We start from the raw sequence: 22,359 nt of genomic DNA, 5'->3' as shown, positions 1-22,359 counted from the left end.
CAACTCCATTCTTTAATTAAGGGAGTCATGTTCTGCTTTAAATGTGAAAGACGCGCTTTGGAGAGCATGAAAAGATAATATTATAAACTGAATTATTATTATTATTACTAATAGTAGTGCTTGCAAGTAGGCCTGCTGCAATAAATTTTACTGGACGATAAATTGCCCCTAGAATTATTGCAATAAACGATAATATTGTTGTTTTAACACCATTCTCTAGTAATATATTGATAATCTCTTCTCAAATACTAATAAACTCAACACTGGAGCTGGAAGATATTTTAAATGTCCAAAAAAACAACATTAAGCGGAAGTAAAACCCACACAAAACAGAAACAATAAATAAAATGGATTGTTTAATCTCTGTAAACAAAATTATTACCTTTGAAAAAATATTAATCATCAAAATGACATTATTGAGGTCATTTTAATTTATCATAGCATTAATTGTTTGTTTTTTTTGTTTACTGGGCCAGGCATACTTAAGAGAACAATAAATTTTTCATTTGAGTACTTACATTTATTTAGGCATTTATTTGATTATTTACTTATTACATATTTAAAACTCTTTTAAACTTAGTGTTTTTAATAAATACTGTTATGTGTCTATTTAATCTTTACTTATTGACAACATAAGCAAATATTTTATAATGTATTTTTTCATTTAAGTTTTAGTTTTAAACTGTCATCCTCACAATCGAAGTGATTTTACTTTTACATTTAACTACTTTTTTCTCTTTAAAGTCATATGTGTAACTATTTAGTTATGTATTTGACTATTTACTTATTTATAACATATTATTTAAAACTTTATTTTATGATGAGCTGTTAATGGTTTTAACAAGTACCCTATTATTATTATTTTCATTATTTTTTGCTTATTGACAACTTAATGTAGCGTAATTTCAATTCTTGGTTTAAGTTTAAAATATAAACGATCTTAGTCAGAATTTGTGTTTTATTTCCATTTGTTTTCTTAGTTTACTATTTAATCTTTTAGGCTTTTTGTTCGTTTGTTTTGGTTTAATTGTTTCTGTCTAATGTTCCTGGGGATATAATTGTTTTAATATAATGTATTTTGTAGATATAAAGGAAAAACTAATCTGAGGAATGAGCCAAAAAACGCCCAGCAGATGGCAGCAGAGTACACTTTAAATCTCAATTTCAGATTTCAGAATCGTTCCCTTTTTCAGTTTGAATGCCAACTTCTTTGTTTTTATTCAGTGTCCAAAAGATTGTGAAACAAAGTATTAAAAATAAAATAATCCAACCTACATGGCTAAGGACAAAATGAAACTTATTTTTAAGAGGTCATTGGACCAAAAGCTCTCACATTAAACACAGAGAACAGTGAAGTAGCATCTGCTATTCTAGCTTACATAGATGTGATTTTTCTTTTTTCCATCTTCAGCCACTCAGTGAAGATCAATAAAAAGCAACATTCCTGCAATGATGGGCCGGTTTAAGAGAGACACACAGAAAAAAAGGTGCTGTAGGAGCTGTGGGAATAAAGGCGTCTCTGTCTTTTTACACAAGTGTTCATTGTTGGCTGGGACCTCGGGGGCAGACCAGGTGTCCAGGCCTTGAGCTGAGGGAGGGGGCGGGAATGGTGGCGTCCCACTGCATGCCTGTACACTCATTTCTGCTACTGGTTAACCAGGAAGCTAACAGACCGGCTCATTGTTAGCGGTTTGAAATGTTTATGCTCTTTAAGCAGGTATTTCACCAAGGATTTTTAATACTTACTGTAAAAAATAATGACGTCAACCATAACTTTGAGGATTAAACGCAAGCATGTTTTTGCTCTGACTGCAGTTTCAATCAGAAATGTTTTCCATTAATGGGAATCTTTGCCACCATCATAGCCAGACGTTGAGGCCGCCACATTGTCTTGGGCTGACTTAACTCGTGTTTTCTGTCCTTGAGCGAGATAAAGATGTGTTTTGCCTACTGGTCCAGAGACAGCAGCTCATCTACCACCTCCTCCCATCAAATCCCACAACATTCTGCTGACCCAGCGCCAAAGACATGTAGAGCTGCTGTCTCTGCAGGTTGTTTTGGTCCTAAATGTTTTCCTTTCCTGTTGCATCTCTGGCCACACCACTTTGAAAAGACATGAAGAAAGCACAAAGGTTTCAGCTAAAATGGTTTGTGCTGAACATAATTCACATTTTAACTACTCCTTCCTCTTTAATGGCCTGAATACTGTTTCTGGTAGAGGGAACAGGAGTGATAAATATCAGGCTGATTTGCATTTCTGAGTTCCCCATTTTGCCTTTGAAAGCAGCAGCATCTGAGCAGGCTGTTTCCCTCCCCACACCCCTCTCTCTTCTGCTTTACCTGCCCCGACACAATGGATTTCAACTGCCTGAAGCTTTCAATATCCTCATTGTGAAATTTGGAGCAGTTCTGGAGCCGCCCTTTCTCAAAAGTCAAATGTCTCCAGTAAGAACATTTTGTAAACTCTCCAGTTGGTCCTGGAGGCTAAAGCTAGCAGTTAAGAGATCAAGATCATATACGGCATATCTTAAAGAAAAACTTTTTCTACTTAAACTTAATGATTTTTGAAAAAGTTTGAAATGCTAAAATGTTAGCATTTAATATGATTGCTATATTTCCCAGCTACTTTTCCTGTGTAAAGAATCACTAGCTTAGCAAGCTCATGAAAGGAAGCGTGATGATGATTTAGAAGTTCACATGGAAATGTTAGCATAAACTACTATAATGCTTTTGAGATTTGTAAGTTTTAAAATTACAAAATTCTGCTTAGCTCCTAGCTTCTGCAGAGCTAGCTGTTAGCTTCATTCTCAAAGACAAGCTAACATCGAGCTATTCTCAATGAAAATGTGAAAAACAGTCGCTGGGTGTTTCCAATACTCGGTCCATGAAGAGCAAAGTGAGTAGCTGTGACATTGGGAGGTCAAGTCTTCAGATTGAATCCCACCATTACCTCACAGTATGTCCTGTCGCCTAGCAACCACAACACCGCTAAACACAAGCTAGTAAAAATGGAGCTTGAAATCTTGCTATTTTATTACTTATTTGATTATTTTTAATTCTATAACTTCTTCTACAGAAATTGTTTAAAGAACCTAAAAACAAAATGTGAAATTAAGCTTTTAATTTTTGTATTATGTTTTAATGTAGTTATATGACAAAGGATGTAGCGACTGAATTCGACATATACGTCCAGCGTTGGTAATAAAATGCCGGTTGATGTTTAAAGGTGTCCTAATACATACAACACATGAGACGTGAAAATGGGTTACCAAGAATTTAATTTTATCTATATTTTGGGTTCTACTCACAATCTTTTTTCTTTTTTTCTGTTCTTGTTTTATTCACAAATAGAAGAAGATGTTTCTGAGAAACTGAGGTTTTACAATGCAAAAATTTACTTTTTGAGAAAAAAAAAGCTTTAAACTTAGGCAGGCATATTGGATTTGGTCAGACATGTTCTGGTTCTTTCTAAACCAGCTCCAATGGTTAAGTTACCATCAGTTTTGGATCAGAATAATGTGAGCTCATTTTCTCTGATTAAAAGGCTTTTTTATATTATTATTATTTTAACCCACCAGTCCAGGTGCTCTTAGAAACAACTCTCTGTTTTAAAACATCTGTTTGCAGAGATATCAACATACATACTATGATTTGTGTAGGCAAACTGTCTCCTTGCACTATAATCCTCCACAAATCTCAGAATAAACCAGCAGGAGGATCAAATATTTCCAGCTAAGGACTACCAAGGCTTCCAACTTCAGGCAAAACCAAACCGGCTTCGGCGATAACTGATTAAGAAAAGCCTGATAAGACTTTCCCACTGTGTAAAATCAGTAGTTTGTGCAGCAAAAACACTTTAAATGAAGTTCAGACTCATTGGTAACAGTGGAAAAGTTCTTTAGCTCAGAGTTACAGATGTTTTATCAGTCACTTGGCTAAAACGTCCAAAATGCTGCCAGATAGACAATTTCAACACAATGAAAACTTATTTAAATCTTCTGAAACCAACCATTGTTCCCAGCAAGATGGAATGTAATAGTTTCTTTCTTGCTTCAAGATTAGAGTCTAGAACGAGTTAATTTAAAGATTTTAGATCCAAGTGAATCACAAAAGTAAGTTACTTCAGCAATTCTCTTCCCTAAGAAGGTATTTAGTTTTATTTATCAAACAAGTTAAGAAAGAAATGATACTTAAACTGATATTTTATAGCATAGTAATCAGAAAACCACTGAAATTACTTTCTTGAACTAAATATTCAGAGTGTTTGAATATTTACTTTCTATGAAAAATGGAGCTTGTAATTATATAACAGACAAACAAAGGAAGCACAACAGGAGAGTATTTTCAGTTGTTGGAGGGAATACTTTAAATTGCTGACAGGACTGCTAACTGGATCACATGTTTGGTAAATTTGCCTAAGCCAAAAAACAAAACTAAAATAGAAAACAACAAACAAATGCTGCTGTGGTGCTTTTAAAGACGAGAGGGAAAAACTATTTTTAAAAATCACCAATGGATTAATTTAGGACTTATGATGAAAAATAAGGGCATATTTAAAACTTTTAAAGGTTTGATTATTAATCATAACTTCTGAAGAGCCTGCAGAAACCCCTACTAAAGCACACACCTTCATATTAACATAATAACTTTAATCAACGTTACCAGATGCAAAACTAACACTTTGACTTTACTTCAGTGACAAATATGGAGAAGCTGTGATTTCACTCAGCTATAATAAGTTTATTGTGGTTTTAAAACCGCCATCCAAAGCCAAAGCCCACCTGACAGAGGTGGATTTCAATGCTTTACCATGACTTGCTAAAAAAGAGCTGAGGCGTTTGCACAATAGGCTGAGTGGGTGCCACCAACAACAAAACTGTCGCAGTGGAACAATGTGAGACCTTTTAGGTGAATTACTGCGTCCCTTCCAAGCAGCGACACAACTGGTCTGTCAGGTTGGGCCTGAAGCGGTGCTATTCAGGGATCCAGTAACAACTTGTCTCAGGTACTGGCGCACATAAACACTCGTTTCTCTAACAAACAAGCCTGCTCCACAGGATCCAGCGTCTGCTGAGGGGAGGAGATAACCGATGCAGCTCACCGCTCCAATGACAAGACACACAGGCGCTAATATGTGTGTCAGGTAAATGCAACGGCAACCTTTGTGCTGCAACCATGTTCAGGTCGAAGCCCCACCCCGGCTGCCTCCCACGCACAACGCAACCCAACTCCGCCGCAGGTTTCTCCATCTCTGCTCCCAGCAGCAGCCTCCGTCTCCCTCCAGAGAAAGGCTGTTATAGTCAACTAACGCTAACGAGATAACGAAAACGATCAATAAAAACGGTAATTAATGGGGAAAAACAGAAACTAACTGGAGCGAGACCATGGGTTTGTAAAACTAACTAAAACACACTGAAATTATAGATATTATATCCTTCGCTTTTGTGTTTATGAATCTATTTACTAGCCTTTCAAACTGATGGAAACAAGCAGTTTACATCAGTTATCTGCAAAGTATGGTGCTAATTATGCTAGTCTGCAAGATGGCGACAGGAAAAGCTGGGAGAAAAACGCCAGACTCAGCTGATTGTAAAACAATAACTGAAAACATTTTCTGAAAATTGAATCATCTGCTGAGAATTCATTACCCGATCAATGTAACGTGATCACAATAAAATACTCTGAACTTTTTGAATTCTGCACCTAAAAATTAAGAGCAGAATTTTAAACTCTTTGGTTGTGTAATCTTTGGTAGTAGTTTTGGTATGAAAGAACTAAAATTACTACTGCAACTAAATAATTGATCCCCTTTTAAATTATTTACAAGTTTTAAAAAATTAAAAATGGAAATGGCCAGTCACAGACAAATTTAAAGCAAGCAGTGTTAAGGCTATTGTAAACACAAAGTAAATTTGATGAGTAAATTCCTGCCTAATTACTTACAAATTTACAAGAAAAAACCTGTTTTCTCTCTTTCTGTCAGAAACTTTTCACTCTTCTTCTTTGGTCTCAACTAGTCTTTTCTTTTTTTTACAGAGACTTTATTTTATTTGATGTTTCTGTCGTTTTGTTTATTTATTTTCAATATTTAAAATGTCTTCCAGTTCCAGTGTTAAATGTTCATCAGAACTTAAAGCTCACTCATCTTTGAGAATATGTTCTTGTGTTATTATCAACATCATATTACATGGAAATGGTCACAAAATAACAACGTTATCGTTCATCGCAATCAGTTCTGGGACAATTTATCATCCAGCAAAATTTGTTATAATGACAGTCCTCATTGCAATCAGAAACTTTTCTTTATTTTATAGGATTTTTGTCTGACAAGAAAAAGTGGAATAAAGTTATAATTAAAACTCTGTATGTTATTATTTAGCCCTCTTTACTCTAATAACTCAAACTAGAATCAGGTGCAACGAACTGCCTTCAAAAGACACACCTGATAAGAAAATAGGGTCCACCTGTCTGTAATTTAATCTCAGTATTAATCCAGCTGTTTGTCAGAGGTCAGAGAATCAGTCAGCAAGCTGCATGATGCTGAAATGATTATGAAACAGAATCATAACTTATTTTTTCTTAATTTTTATTGCTTCTAGAAGGAATAAAGAATGGATTGAGTTTTAAAAAAAGGGAACGGTTGTGAAAAAGATTCACCTTCATTCACATATCCAGGTGTTAAAAATCTCGACCCAAATCCAAGTCAAAATCTGTGAAATAAAAGTTGATACACTATTGACTATTTTACAAAAGTGAGCAAAACCTCTGTATTTTTATTTGCTGGAACTTTAAAGTGTTGAGGCAAATTTTCCATTGGTAAAAAATTTAAATAACTAAAACTTGCAATTTTCTTTTACTGCACAACTGGCTAACTTTCTGTTGGTCTGCCACCCAGAATCCCAGTGAAATACATCGAAGTTGTGGAAAAAAGCAAAGTGTTTGGGGTGAAACAGATGAATGGTCAAGTTTTTACTCCAAACAAATCTTCCAGAAAACGTAAAGTGCTGAGTCATTCATGGAAAATACCTGATTCATCTCATCTATCCCGTTGGAAAATTCAAACACCAGTTCGCTGGGCTGTACTGCAGTCGTCATGGCAGAGGAGTTCAGAGGGCGGGGACCAGGCTAAAATGTCCCCACTGTAATGTTCACTCCTCCTCCTCCTCCTGCTGCTCCTCCTCTTTCTTCTTCTTCTTCTTCTGCTGCTGCTGCTCCACCTCAGTAAATAGCCTCTGTGTCTTCCTGTTTTCTGATGCGGCGCGGCTCGAGCTGAATGTGAGAGAGAGTCGAGGTTTCACTGGAGAGCCTCGTCCCTCTCTGACACAGAGGCCAGACCCCGCTGCGCCTGGCGCATCTACACCTGCAGACAAAAAAAACAAAAACACGGGAGGGCAAAGGTCAGCAAACATGGCAGATCAGTTGAATATCACCAAGAAACAAGAGGCTGGTACAAGCTTAGCATTAAGAAGGCCTCACTGGGGGTCAGGAAGAACAAACTTATCTGGGTTATGTCTATTTTTTATCTGTGACGCTACAAAGTCATATCCTTCACAAGAAAAAAAAAAAATCAAATCACTCTGATTCCTGTATTCCTGTGTGATAAAATGCTTAAAATATGCAGATAGAGTGAAAGATCTTCACCAAAAAGCTTCTGGAGCAAATTATTTCTATAATTTGCAGATAATGTTGCACTAAAACTGTCAAGAACGACTGTAAATACACTTCAAAAACACAATGTCTAAGCAAGTAATTTTGGTTTAGTTTATTGTGCAAATATCTCAGGTCATTTGAAATAAGACCAAACTAACTTTTTAGAAAGATGTAGTAGCTAACATGGGAAAATGTCTTGCTATAAGTGAAATAATCTGCCAATCAAACTAGTAATTTTTCATCAATATTAAGGAATTATTAACTTAAAACAAGCTCCTATATCTTCCTTAAAAGTTACTTGTAAGTTAGTTTTGTCTTAATTCAAGTGTACTAAGATATTTGCACTATTAAGTACACCAAGTGTTACTTGTGTTTTTGCAGTGTAGTAAACTGAGATACAGTGAGATGTTTGATGCATCAAAAAACATTTTAGAGCTTTTCAGCTCGATGTGCCACTGTACAGATCAAATAATTATATTTTAAAATACAAAATAATGAAACAGAAAATTCATAAAAAACAAGGCAAATCACACCGGATGTACCAGATTTCTTGAGGAGTTCCAGTTTTACTTCTGATGGGTGACGCTCAAAATTCCGACTTTTTTCCAGACAGTGAATGCACCACACTAAGCACCACTGGACTACAACACTCTTAGAAAAACTTAAATCTACATTTTTCTTTACAACCTGTGTGTGACATATTGACACACATATGGTCAATATGTGTGTTAATATATTGACCTGTATACAGGTCAATATGTGTGTTAATATATTGACCTGTATACAGGTCAATATGTGTGTTAATATATTGACCTGTATACAGGTCAATATGTGTGTTAATATATTGACCTGTATACAGGTCAATATGTGTGTTAATATATTGACCTGTATATAGGTCAATATATTGAGCAATAGAGCGCAAGACTTTCAGCAAGTAACAGGAGGGATGAACAGCTGCTCTGGTTTAGCGGTTTGAGCTTTAAACCTCTGTTAAATCTCAGAATAAATGTAAAGATCTGCCTAAAAAGAACTTTTTTACTAATGCTAGTGATGCTACCTGTGTTAATTGCTAATATAGGATGCTACAGAGATCTCAAAGGTGACTTCTGCTTCTCTGAACAGGTTAGGATGGGTTTATGGACTAAAATTACATTTTTGCACAAAACCATTCTTAGATAATGATATTTTAGTCTGGTCAGTTCTGCCTGTTTTGGGGTGTCTTGTCACTTTAAATCCTAATAAGCTGCTGCTGGCCACGCCCCCCCAGCTCAACGTTTACATTCGCACATGAAAATAACTGGAAACAGGTGAACAATTATACAACCCTACATATTTAAAAAGCAGAAGTGGAGCCTCCTGCACAACCAACAGGAATACAGAAAGTTGTTTATGGATGCCCGTTGCTAGGTAATGGGCTGGGCTTGGCTGGGGTTGCTAGGTAACGAGGCACCAAAAGACATTAAATTATTGCCAAAAAACGGGTAGGTGGTTTTTTAAAGCAGTTGCTGTGTTTTTAGAAGCAGTTGAGACCCGAATGTAAGTACAAAAATATACAAAATGTGAACTTTCCATAATAAGTCCCTTTTTAAAATGGAAACGCTGTAAATCTTTTACACAAACTCAGAGCAGGAAGGCTTGAAAATAGATTTTTTTTTTTAAAATTATGTCCTTTTTCATTTTACAACAAAAAAGCCCTCGTTTGATGATGATCCCAACTTTCTCTTCCCTCTCATATATTTCAAACTCAGCAACAACGGACTTGAGAGCTTCGATTTAATCACAGTTGACTTTCATTTCATGACCGTGTGACCCTGACGACAAGGCGCTCTGGATCGTAAGGCTCAGGTTCTGATATTCTGATCACATGAGAGGGGCGAGGCGGTCCGGGTGAAGCCTCACATGCCGATTAAAGATCGGTGCCCCTCTGTGCCGACCCTCAGGGGAACGGCTCTGATGTCAAACTGGGAGGGAAACTGGGAGCACAGCTGCCAAACATCATCCTCTGGTAAGAGCAGCGATGCCTCAACATATTTTTACTCAAGTAAAAGTAAAAATTAGCCATCAAAGAAATGATTCAGGAGTGAAAACGTATTTGGAAAAAAATCTACTTAAGTACTGAGCAAGTGATCAAAACATAAATCATTTAATATTTAAAAATTACTTCATCAGATGGACCAAAATGTAAAGATAAGTGGAAATGTTAGTATTTTAATGAAAATAATATGATTTTATATTTTTGTTACAAAATCAGGCAAAAGAAACCACATGAGTTTCTTTGAATATAAAACTTTAACACAAACTGCAGGTGTGTGTCTTTATCTGGTGAATTTCTGATTAAACATGTTTGTTTTTCATACAGCAGGTAAAGAATCCAGAAATTTTACTCAAGTGAGAGTAGAGATGATACATAAATAATAAAATTACTCTCAAGTAAAAGTAAAAAATACAGAGTAAAAAAAATATTCCTAAAAGTAAATTTTTTTCCAAAGAGTTACTGAAGTAAATGTAACTACTTACCACCCAACTCTGTTTTTTGTGTTGTTTTTTTGTAGTATGTGTATAAAACTTAAATTATATTTTGCATATATATTATTTCTCTTTTTCTTTCTTGTTTCTTTTTTGTGTTTTTTAAATCTTCTTTTTTAAATATCGAAGGAAATAGGGTTCAGTGAAACATCATCATGAAGTGGGGATAGTTGTAGGCGATATGGACTTTATCACAATATTTTGTGATAACAAAAGTGACAGTAGATACTGTATCCAGAAATTGTACTCAAGAAAGAGTAGAGATACTTCATAATAAAATGACTCAAGTAAAAGTAAAAAGTACAGTTAGACCTGAAACGATGAGATAAAATTGTACTGGACGGTAAATTGTCCAAGAAATTATTGCAATAAACAATAATATTTTTAAGTAATATACTGATGATAAGTCAAAGACTAATACCTAAAACAATTTTAAAAATGAAAACTACATATAATGGAAATTATAAATAAATAGACAAAATTACCCTTCAAAAAATATTTGTCATCGGAATAAAAATTATTGCACTTATTTTAATTTCTCATGCATTTAACTGATTGCTTATTGTAACAGGCTTAAGCAGAGCCGGGCCAAGGCATATACGAGTCTAGTGGCTGCTTAGCTCCCCCATACCACTAAGTGGCGCCCAAGAGCACCAACCTAGTATAACCACTATCTTTAACAACATTGAGTAATAAAAACTAAATGCCATTATTACACATGACAAAATTAGTTCTATGGGATTTTTGTATAGTTGGTAGACAAATAAAAACTCTTCCTGCTGTTGGATACTACGTATGTTGGGGAAATATAAGATATTAAACTTCTTAACTTGTTTACTGTAAATTCAGTGGGGTTTTTTTTTTACTGATGTTGCTTTCAAACAGTTAAAATAATGTGGCAAACTTTCAAAAATCCAAATTGTTATTTTTTGGTTTGGTACTCCTGCAAGGTTAAAATCAATAGCAATGATTAAAGCGTATTATGTAGGCTAACTACAAGTGATGCTAAAGATAGCTGGTGAGTTACATACATGTCAGCAACAAGGGGCCTTAAATGAAAATATGCCCAGGGCCTCAAAAAGGCTTCGGCCGGCCCTGGCCCAAGAATTGGGTTTAAAATTCTACTAAAAGTTCATTCTGTCCCAAAAAAAGGTTTCTTAATTAGTTAGTACCCAGCTCTAACTGTGTGTAGCTGTGATGAGGTGTGTCCCAGCAACCCGACAGCCACAGCCAGGTTTGGGAGCAGACGACAGCAGGCGTTGGAGAACAAACGGCTAAGCAGCCCCCACCCCGTCGTTGCCCTGCAGCCAAAGCGGAGGCGGAGACGTCAGAGAGCCGTGTTTGGTCGCCCCCCCTCCCCGTTCCCTCCCAGCCAGTCAGTATCCCTGCTTCTCCCACTGCTGCAGGGTGGAGCTTATTTGCTTTGAAATGCCTGTGTAAAAGTCAACACTGCATACCAAACGCATTATCACAGGAGCACTTTTGATGCAGAAGAAAACACATTTTTGTATGTTTTTAGTTTCACTGAACACTGAGAGCGAACAGAGATGTGTGGTTACTGTGTGCAGAAAGGAGAACAGAGACATGGAAACTGAATCTGAGGGTTCGTGTTTCACTCTGCCAGGCAGAGCGTGCCCACAGCCGCCAGAGCTGCAGGTTTCTGCAGCTGCACATGTGGAGCTCAGAGTCCCAGACTGCCAACACAAGATGAAACACTGCAGCTGTAAATAATGTCAAAAACAAAAGGAAAAATAAAATAAAATAAAGTGGGTGGACATGTGTCCGCCTTGCTAAATTAGACACATTTGCACCAGATGCCTTGCATAGCGACACATTAACTCCTTATCAGATGACAAGAACACAGCAGGACTTTTATCAAATCACAAAATCAGTTTTTCCTCTCCTCTGATTATCTTCATGCATCTACAGCTGAATTTATCAGAGAGGGCTTCATTGATCTGCACGGCCCAGTTGGCAGAGAGCGGACACAAGAGAGGCGGCCATTCGCCAGCCTGCACATCATCCCCGAGCGCACGACAACAGCTGCCTTGTCCCGACACAGGGGCCAGGTTGTAACTGGACCGGCTACGTCATGAGGAGGAGCGGAGCGGCAGAACAGAGGAGGGAGGGATCCTACAGAGATGTTAGTCAATGCATAATAGTCTGCAGAGCAAATAGACTGGCTCTGGGTGGGGCCCTGTTTTGACAGACTTGAGTATTGAGTATGTTAGTGTGGTTAACAAGGAGGGGTGTCGCGGTGGAGCCTGCAGAGTCCTGTGACGAAACACGACCAGACAAAAGCTTGTGTATATTTTCTTCTATTAATTTATCTGCTTAGCTTGAGCTCAGCTTTGGTTCAAGAAACAGAAATAAATAAGATTCTGCTTCTTTTTGTGCTAAATGAAGAAGCGTGAGCTGTGATGCTCCCTGTGAAGTCGGTGACTGTTTTGCCAAAAGCAGCTGCAGGCTGCAGCTGTGGGACTGAAGCAAGACAGCTTCATTGTGAGGTTAAAAAAATGCAAATCTGAGCTGCTGATGACTTGAAAAAAAGTGAATCTTCAAAACTTTATCCAAAAAAATGTAAATAATTTTCAGGCTCTTATTGGCCAACACAAATATTCAGCTTTCTGGACTTCAATGTTGAGCCAAAGTCATTTTTTTCTGTCTTAGCATCAAACAGAAACAAAAAAAAAAATATTGCACGTTCCTAAATAGCAGAGATGTCTATATCTGTATCGGTTCTGATATATTCATCAGGTATTGGTGACAATGTGTCTGATCTATTCAGTCTAATTCTATGCTTTGTGCTCTGAGCGACATCATGTTTTATTATTTATAAATATAAAATTTTAAATTTTATATTTAAAATTTCTAATTGAACTTTCTGAGCCATTTGTTGTTTATCTTTATATGCTTATTTCACATTGGCTGAAATACTCCTAAATATACTGGCTGAACAAATTAAAATATTTTTTACATATTTGACCAAACATGTGAAGCTATTTAAATGTATTTAAATGTGCTGTACTAGTGCAGAGTTGGCAAATAAATGTATAATTCAGTATAATTGTGTTTAAAGAAAAAGAAACATTTTAAGTCAGTTCAGAAATGTTTTTCTGTATCGGATCGGTATCGGCCGATGCTAAACATCCGATATCGGTATCGGAAGTGAAAAAAGTAAAAGCTAGGTAGTTCAAATTGAAAGGCACACAGAATTATCACTAATCTTTATCTGCTTCTGAGTGAACTCAAAAAAGTGTATCAAGATGCATTATGTTGGTTTGTACATTTAGAAGCCAAAAAAGACGGACATCTGAGCCTTAATGCACTTAATAAATAGAAAATAAAACTGAGTTTTCAGTATTTGAGCAAATCACAGCCCTGGGAAAAAGGAAAAGAGGTGACTCACTGACATTTTTCCTGATAAATGAGATTGCTATTAAACAAAGAAAAATAATAATAATAATACAATTTAAATATATGATTTTGTCTGACTTACAAACCAAACCAACAGTTATGATCACATTATTGGCTAACAAGGTCAACAATAGTGTGAATCTGGTTCATCTTGGCTACAATAATCAGCATCATGGTTTTAAAAAGTTACACTACAGTAATGTAGCGCTGCCCCCTCCTCCACCTGTTGCTGTGTGCTGCAGGTGTCCATAGCAACACACAAATCTAACAACTTTTACTGAGGATCGCTCAGCATTTCTGGAGGTTTGGGACCTCAACAACCTGCTGAAATCTGCAAATACTTGAGATCACCTATAAAAATACTGATTACTGTCTATTTTAATAGTTAAAACATCAAATAAACCTTAATATGAATTAATGTGCCATCTTAGCACTACCACAAAAGCAAATATCCAGTCTATTTTCATGTAGACAACACTGAAAGTGCTTGAAGCCAGTTAGTTTACCAGACTATCGTTCTGAAACTTGAGTCAGTTTGGCACCAAAACTGGCACTAGCCCTCCAGGTCACACCTTCCTTAATGCAGCTTTGCTACGCAAGCTTTACTTTATCTAGAGTGGAGCAACAAATCAGAAACATAATCTAGGCCAGAACTACATTTACTGAATGTTTGCTCTATATTTTACCTAACGTTTGTGTATCAGAAACAAAGTTACCATAAATAAAGGTCATAAATAACAGTTTTAACTGTAATAATTAAAATGTTATATTATAATGAATTACTGTCTGATTTTTGGTCATTTTTAAGCAAATACCTTGAAATCATAGTACTGAGAATCTCACATGGCAATATTCTTAATATAAATGGTTGAAAACTTTTCCACAAGATATAGCAGCTTGTTTTAAAGGAATAATTCCTTAATGTTAAATTTAAACACATGCCAGTTTTACTGGCAGATTATTTTACTTATAACACTGACAATATATCTTGTTATAAGTGCAATAATCTGCCAGCAGAACTACTAATTTTTATCATTATTCAAGAATTATTTACTTAAACGAGCTCTTATATCTTGCTGAAAAAGGTTTTTAATAGTTCAAATACCAAATATACAACAAATATAACAAATTATATCTTATTTCAAGAGTACCGAGATATTTGCAGCAGAAACTTGACAAAAATTGCTAAGATTTGTTGTTTTTGCAGTTTATGATAGGCACACATATTAGATTTGCCGTTTTAATACAGTATATTCACATAATGCTAATATTTTAGCAGCTTATATGTTATTTTCCCACAGTTTTCTGTCCATCTAGTGCTGTCCAGTATTTGTCCAGCCATCCTGGGGTGAAGCAGACTGAGGAAAAGGAGGAAGCCAACGCTGAGCTGCTTCACCGCTGCAACATGGTGACTGCCAATCGCAATGACAGCCAATTAGACGAAGGATTCATGAACAAATGGTGAATTCCCAGAAGGCCCAACTTCCCCACTTTGGTCTCCTCAGCTGAGCTCATTGTTGACCATGAAAGGAGGTAATTTAAGCCAATTGAATGTCTATGTAATGACTCACCCTGCATGTGAGGAGAGCAAACACTGAGAGATGCAAGAAAAAAGGGACTAGTCGATGTTTATTTGTAAGCCATCTTCAGCTCAGGTTACAAAATAAATAAATAAAATAAATAAAGTTTACTCAGGTGGAGTATTTCTGTCAGCTTCAATATTCCTGGCAGAAACGTACAGAAAACTGAAAAACAGCTGAAACACTGAGTTTCTTTAAATCTAGACTAAAAACTCACCAGTTTAGAGTTGCTTTTGAATCATAATAAAAGAAACATTTATCAACATATGTTATGTGTTTCAATAGCACTTGATAAAAAGTAACATTTATTACTGGTTTTCCAACTGGTGACTGTATGATGTTTTTATGACTTTATTTTTGTCTGCCTTGTTGCTGAAATGTAAAAATAAATTTGATTGATTGATTGATTGATTGATTGATTGATTGATATTAAACTGATTCAGTAGGTACACTGCAAAAACACCAAATCTTACCAAGTATTTTAGGTCTAGTTTCTATCGCAAATATCTTAGTACATAAAGCTTGTAGACTAACTTACTGTTTTAAGTCAATAATTCCTTAATATTATTAGTGAAAGAGTTCTAGTTCCACTGGCGCTGTTGCCTAGCAACGCCAGCCTAGCCCAGCCCGTCGCCTAGCAACCCAGTTCCACTGCCAAATTATTCCCTCAAAACATGGGAGGAAATTGTCTTGTTATAAGTGACAGTCAACCAATGGAACCAGCACTTTTTCATCAATATTAAGTAATAATTGACGTAAAACAAATTCCTATATCTTGCTGAAAAGTTACTTGTAAGTTAATACACTTGAAATAAGACAAAGCTAAGATATTTGCACTAGAAACTAGACCAAAATACTTGGTAAGATTTGGTGTTTTAGCAGTTATATATTGCTGTAGTATATAAAAAGGAGATTTTGAAGAATTGAATCTGTATTATGAGTACTTTTATTGTCAAAATTAAATAAGAATAATAATCTTGTTGATTCAGCTTTCAATAATTAATATTAAGAATATACTGGTGTGAGATTGTAAGGTTTTACAATATTTGCTCAAAAATTAGGTCTTGAAATGTGCTATGTTATTTTACACTAGAAACTAGACCAAAATTACCAGGTAAGATTTTGTGTTTTTGCAGTGTAGACATTAAACTCATTATCAAACAGAAGCTTTTATCCATGTATATGTGAGCTATATTTAGCACAGAAGCGCTGTAAAAACGTTCTGCAATATGCTAAAGCTTAGCGAGCGATGCGTCCACAGGCCTGACCTCACTGTGTTTGTCAGCATGCTGTTGTTGCAGGATCCTCTGGGTTCCCGTAAAGGAAATGACTCAGTGAGACGAGTCTCGAGCTCATTCCTGGAGCCCTGCGATAGCCCACATGCCTATCAGGGGATCCTGATCCTCATTTCTGGACAGAAGTTTCCTTTTGTTTTAAAAAGGTAAATAAACTTGCCCATAAACGTGTAACAATAGAGCTTTCTGTGCCAAGAAAGAAAAAAAAAAGTCGCCCAAACATCAGGATTTTGGAAAACCATCACTAAACAAAAGAAGAAAAAACTTTTAACAGCTAGATTTTTGCTCCACATTTTGTGCCAGAACTATATAAACATAGTTGCCAACTCAATTAGCGAGTTGCATAAATGCCAGTCAAAAAAAAAGACCTATGTGGTTTCCCTGTTTGCTGCAGCTCTGTCAACAGCTCACAAAAACTGTTTTGTACACAGTATTTTTTTGTATGTTCTACATTTTTCTTCCCGTCTGGTATTGCACAGTACGTTATGTCTCAGCACGTTTAAAGTCAAAGCCTTTCAGTTGAATAAGAGGAACGCTTTCGCTGCAACCATGAGTGCAGCAATTAAAATTTCAGAAATGAGAAGAGACAGAGACACCAGCTTACAGCCAGCATTAGAAACTGCAGCTGAGTAATTCTTCAAGCAACACCAGCTTCAGTTGTACTGAAACTTCGGACTTGACTTGGGACGCATTCACACCAGTCCTGTTTAATCTGCTTTAATAAAACTGTTTGTTTGTCTAGACAGTTTGGTTCATTTTGGTTTGAAGTGGAAATGCTAATCGAGCTCTGATACAGACCAAGAAAGTCGAACTCTGATCCGCCTAAAAATAATAAGTCTTGGTTTGGTTGAAGTGAACTCTGGTGCAGCTTGAATGCATGTGAATGCCAAGCGGACTGGAGGCCGCTCCAAAAGCAGGAAGCGGACTACAATGCAGGGCATTGTGGGTAAGTACAACCAAAACAAACATGCGATGCTAACGTTAGCAGGAGAAATGACTCCTGGTCTTTTAGCAAAGACACAAAAGAAAACCTACAACTGATAAAATCTGATGCCACTCCATTTTTGTTTTCAGAAGTTGTACTGAGTGTCTTCTTGAGAGATTTTTGTGTCTTTTCCTTCAGTAGCTCTTGGTGCAGCACCCCAAGAGGTGGGGAGGGGAATAGTTTTCTAAAGGGTTTAGTTTCTTTGGCACACTGTAGTAGGAAAATGAACCACAGCAGCAGAAAACGCAACAAATGTTGCAATTTTTGTCCCAAATGGATCAGAGTCTACCAGACTTTCAGGTGTGAAAACATCTTTAAACTTCGACTTAGTCGTTTCATCAGGGATGAATTCAAATGAACTGTTGCCTGCTGAACTCATCACAGGAACTACAACGCTCCTAAAAGCGGCTATAAACAGCATAAATGGTGAAGCACTGTTGTGACGCGCTGAAGGGGGCCTGTTAGAAACGGTAGGAGCTTCTTAAAGAGACAGAGACCAATTTCAAGGCATCAGAAACAACTATGATGTGAAGTCAAATTTCTTTTAAGTTATTTTTGCTGTATGCAGCATTTTCACAACAACTGCAGGTGACATGCTTACTTGATTGTGCAATAAATCATATAATACCCATCCTTTAAGTTGAATGCAAACCATGGGGAGATAATTTCAGCCATTAGAGACTAAAGCAGGATTTGATATTTGACTTTGACCTGAAAGAAGTGACTGGTTGTGAACATCTGTGACATGCCAGATCCAAACGAAGCCTAAGCGAAAACGTCACCTCGAGCAGAGAGGCTTTAAAGACGAGAAAGGAATTTAATCTCTCCTCCTGAGAGCGTTGTACTTTTCCACTCCTCTTCGCTTGTTTATACTGCCTGATGAACTATTTTGGTACAAAAATGAAGCTTTTATGGGATGTAAGACATCAGACATAGCAGAACTTAGTTATGTCTCCAGAGACGACAGTTTAGAAATGTCTTCAATGACCACATTCCACTTCTCCTTTGGTTGCATTTTTTGTTAGTTTCAGTCTGACATTACATTACAAATCCTTCTCCAGGTTCACGTATAACTTGACCAGACTTTCCTTTTTACTCGGTTTAGGAGAAAAGGCCATGAAAAGCAGTGACAAAGCTTAAAACCAAGCAGAAGACTCACAAACTGACCTGTGAATCTTGCCTTCACAGGAACAGCATCACTGAACTGTGGGTTTCTGCTGCTTCCTGTCTGTTAAACCACAGTCAGAACAAAATTTCTTTCTCTGTGTAACAACGGAAAGTTCTCAACTCCCCCTCCTTCCTTCTCAAACAACAAACCACGACTCTGATAGGTTCATGCCTACCAGACATATAGCATTTCCTACATGAATCATATAGCTGCTAGATTTATCTGCAGTGGTGACGTAGAACATGCAAATGGTGGCGCTTTCTTAAAAATAAATCAAAGGTTTTTTCGCTAAAAGTCACTATATTTGGGTGTAAAATAGCAAAACTTTGATCTAACTAGCAAGAAATGTTGGATTTTAACCTTTTGACAGCGATGTATTCAAAAAGATCTGAACGTTTTTAATTAAAAGACGACATCTGCCCACATTGATGACACTCTAGGTAGAAACTAACAGCGCAGCTAAACCCAAAACCATTTGTATACGCTCACATCCCTAACTTGGCTCTGAGTCAGTTTCATGTGAATTCTGAGAACAAACTACCAAGTTCCTGTCATCAAGGCTTTCTCGTATGTCAAAATGCGACATAGGTAAACCAACACAAAACACAGTGTGTGTGCAACTGCTGAAACACTTCCACGTCCTTCAAAAACTCTATAAATAAAACTTAAGTTGTGGTTTTGAAATGTGTAAAAACCCAACCAATCCTTCAGTTAAAACCCAACAAATGTCATCGAATTTAGCCGTCGATATGTCCATGCTGTGAAAAACATCAGAGTCAAAACTACCCCCACCAACCTATTTCTGTAATGTGGCAACAGGCCACATGTCACTGATAGGAAGAACCGCGAAATGTTGTGAAAACAGGACAGGAAATTGCAGAAAAGACTCAGAAAAGACAACTGTGGTGTTAAAACATCACATCGTGATGCGCTGCTGCTGCAGCTGCTGTTTCTGATGTCCGCAAATCTCCTGCACTTTATCACAAGATCTGGATGTTTTATTTAAGGATTGGCGTGAGGATTATCTGCATGAGTTAGACCTCTCTGTTTCCTGATTAACACTTAAGGAAACATCAGCAGAGGTGATGGTACATCCTCAAAGCTTAAGTAATCTGCTATGAGTGATGCAACATTAAATACAAAAAAAACAAGCCACTGCAGGTTAGTTACGCAACATGGCTTGTTCACCATCGTCTATTTGATTGGCTAAAAACAACTTTTGGTTATCACAGGCTTCATTGTGGAAAAAAGGGCAAAATATAGTATCAATAATGTGCAATATTACAGTTGCAACTTAAGTTGTCTATAAAAGCAGGTACGAAATGTTCCCTTCGCCGGATTCATCTTGATACAAAGTCAGTAAGAAACACCCTGTAGCTGGTACCACATTGTGCCTGAAAATGTTGGGTACAACAAACTGCAAAGATACAAAATGGCAAAAGGAGGAAAATAAATTTCAAACACAATTCCCACAAAAAACAACCGTATTGCTCGGGTTAGGTGCTGCTTATTTTGACATTTTGTACCTAAAAGGTCCATTAAGTTAGCCATCAGTTTGCACCCACCAGAGGATCTTCTGTACCAATTTTAATTGTAATTTAGAAGAAATTATTTTCTCTATTTGGCTTCTCCTCTTTGGTAAAGATAAGCAGTTAATGCAGGTACAATTGGTTTAATCATATTTTTAGAATAATCAAAATTGAAAACACTTTAATGAAGTAAAACAAACAGATCTGCCATTATTAGGATACTTGGGTATAAAGTCGTCTTTTTTATCAAAACAGACGTTAAATCAACATAAGGGACAAAATAGTAATATATAAAAGCACAAAGATATTACTCCTGACCCACATTTTTTTCTTCCACTTTTTCCCTCTCGTCTCCATAAACATTAGTATATTAGTCTATAACACATTTCAGATGTCAGTGACAGTTGATTCAGTTGGCCAAATGTGCCACTGGTTTGTAGAGTTTGCATCAATAATGCCTACATATTATGTCCACTAATCTTTGGTGCCACTATTTCATACCTTGATTTAAAAAACATCGATATTTTTCAACCATTTTGTTTCAATTTACTTAAATCGTACATTTACGTCACTTCTTATGCTTTGGTATTTCCATGAATTGGATGTAAATGATCCTTAAAAATTATCAAAACTTATTTGTAACAAAATTCAGGTGTGTGATATCAAACAAAAACTTTACATTACACTCCATTCCCAAATATTTTTGCTCTCATCCCACATCTGAACCTCTTGACTCTTGGAAATATGAACGATTCTAACTCTACATCAAACCAAGATTACTTTGCTATGACCTTTTGCTGGTTATAATGATTACCGGAAATCCTTTACAGAAGACTTAGATACAAAATATCTCCAAGCCAATCAGTAGAAAAAAGAAAATAAAAGGCTTAGTTTTGTATCAGAAAATCAAAAACAACCAGAATTTAAAAGGTATTACTCCAAACATAACAGCATTGCTTCAGTTCAAATACAGCCTTTCTGATTGCATTGTTCATCTCAAAAAGTAGCATGTTTGATAGCATCTACATTGCTAGTCACTCCATTTTCACAAGTGAATAAAAAACATGCAAGTCAGTACAAGAGTGTTGGTTGCTTATTACTGCCCAGCTTATACTCTCTTCCTCTGCTGTAGTTTGGCTGCCGAGTGGCAACTACCTGAGGCTTAAAGAGATGGGAAATTCTCATTTTCCCTTAGAAAACTTGACCAAATATCTAATTAAAGATAAAAACAGACTAAAGCATGATTTTTTTTCAGCCTCAAGCACATTAGATGAGATTGGTGACAACTGGAGCTCAAAGTGTTTACATTCATACCAATACCAACATGTTACAGCACAGGGCCGCGGCCCGGTGCTGGGAAGAGAGGACACAATACCCAGAAAATACCTGCAGCATGCTCCAAACCTGAACATACAAGATGAAAAAGATGACATCCTTCTTTTACTTCAAAATATGAACATCAACTACAACACAACAGCTTGCTGTCTTCGACGGACAGAAATCAATTTGTAGTTTGTCTACAGTTTGAACTTTGTCAGGACAAATTTCGATAATTGAACGATTCACAATGAACGATAATTTGTTTACAGTACATTTTGAGGTATGTGCTCAGATAGAGCGCAGGAGTCCCAGTGCTCCAAGTCGGATTCGAGGCTGGATAGGGGACCCGGCTGCGCATACCAAACAGGTCTGGACACACGCAGGCGCATGCGTCCTCCCACCGTCAGGTATGCAGAAATATCTAACACACCTTGGGATGGAGCAGAGAGCGAGCAGGCAGGGAAACAATAATGATTTCTGTTTTATGTGTCCAGCTTCTCCGACAATAGCAGCCTGGCATTCTGGAAACGACTGTTTGCTGTTCTTCCCCTCAGGCATGAAGGAGGTACAGTATATTGGGCTGCAACAATGTTTCTATGTCTGGAAGTCGGACCACATTTGGGTTGCAAGTTGTAAAAACCTGAGAAATTTGCCAAGTAATGAGCAACATACTGTACATGTATGTTGGCAACACAAGGCAACAACAATGTATCTCAGAATTCAAACAAGAGTAAAGTAGTGCAGAAGTATAGGTTGCATTTATTTCTGCAACCTATACCGGGAGACATATTTTTAAATGAAATGTTGGTGAGAAACCCTTTGACTTTCCAAGTGGAAGTTATAGTTTTAGGTTTTCTACTTCATAGTTGTGTTAAATGTTTTCTAAATC

At 36.7% G+C, this 22,359-nt stretch overlaps 1 protein-coding gene across 2 annotated transcripts in view; it reads right to left on the bottom strand.

Moving 5' to 3' along the window:
* elf1 (E74-like ETS transcription factor 1) overlaps positions 1-22,359 on the bottom strand; it is a 65,106-nt gene that overhangs the window by 12,316 nt on the left and 30,431 nt on the right. For both annotated transcript variants that reach the window (XM_028008725.1, XM_028008724.1), the window contains exon 2: positions 7,027-7,360. In XM_028008725.1, the coding sequence (XP_027864526.1) occupies positions 7,027-7,095 (69 nt within the window). In that variant the 5' untranslated portion in view covers positions 7,096-7,360. The remainder of the gene's footprint in view (positions 1-7,026; positions 7,361-22,359) is intronic.

The sequence above is a fragment of the Xiphophorus couchianus genome, chromosome 23, assembly GCF_001444195.1.
Source record: "Xiphophorus couchianus chromosome 23, X_couchianus-1.0, whole genome shotgun sequence".
Taxonomy (NCBI): domain Eukaryota; kingdom Metazoa; phylum Chordata; class Actinopteri; order Cyprinodontiformes; family Poeciliidae; genus Xiphophorus; species Xiphophorus couchianus.
This window is presented reverse-complemented; position numbering and strand designations above follow the sequence as displayed.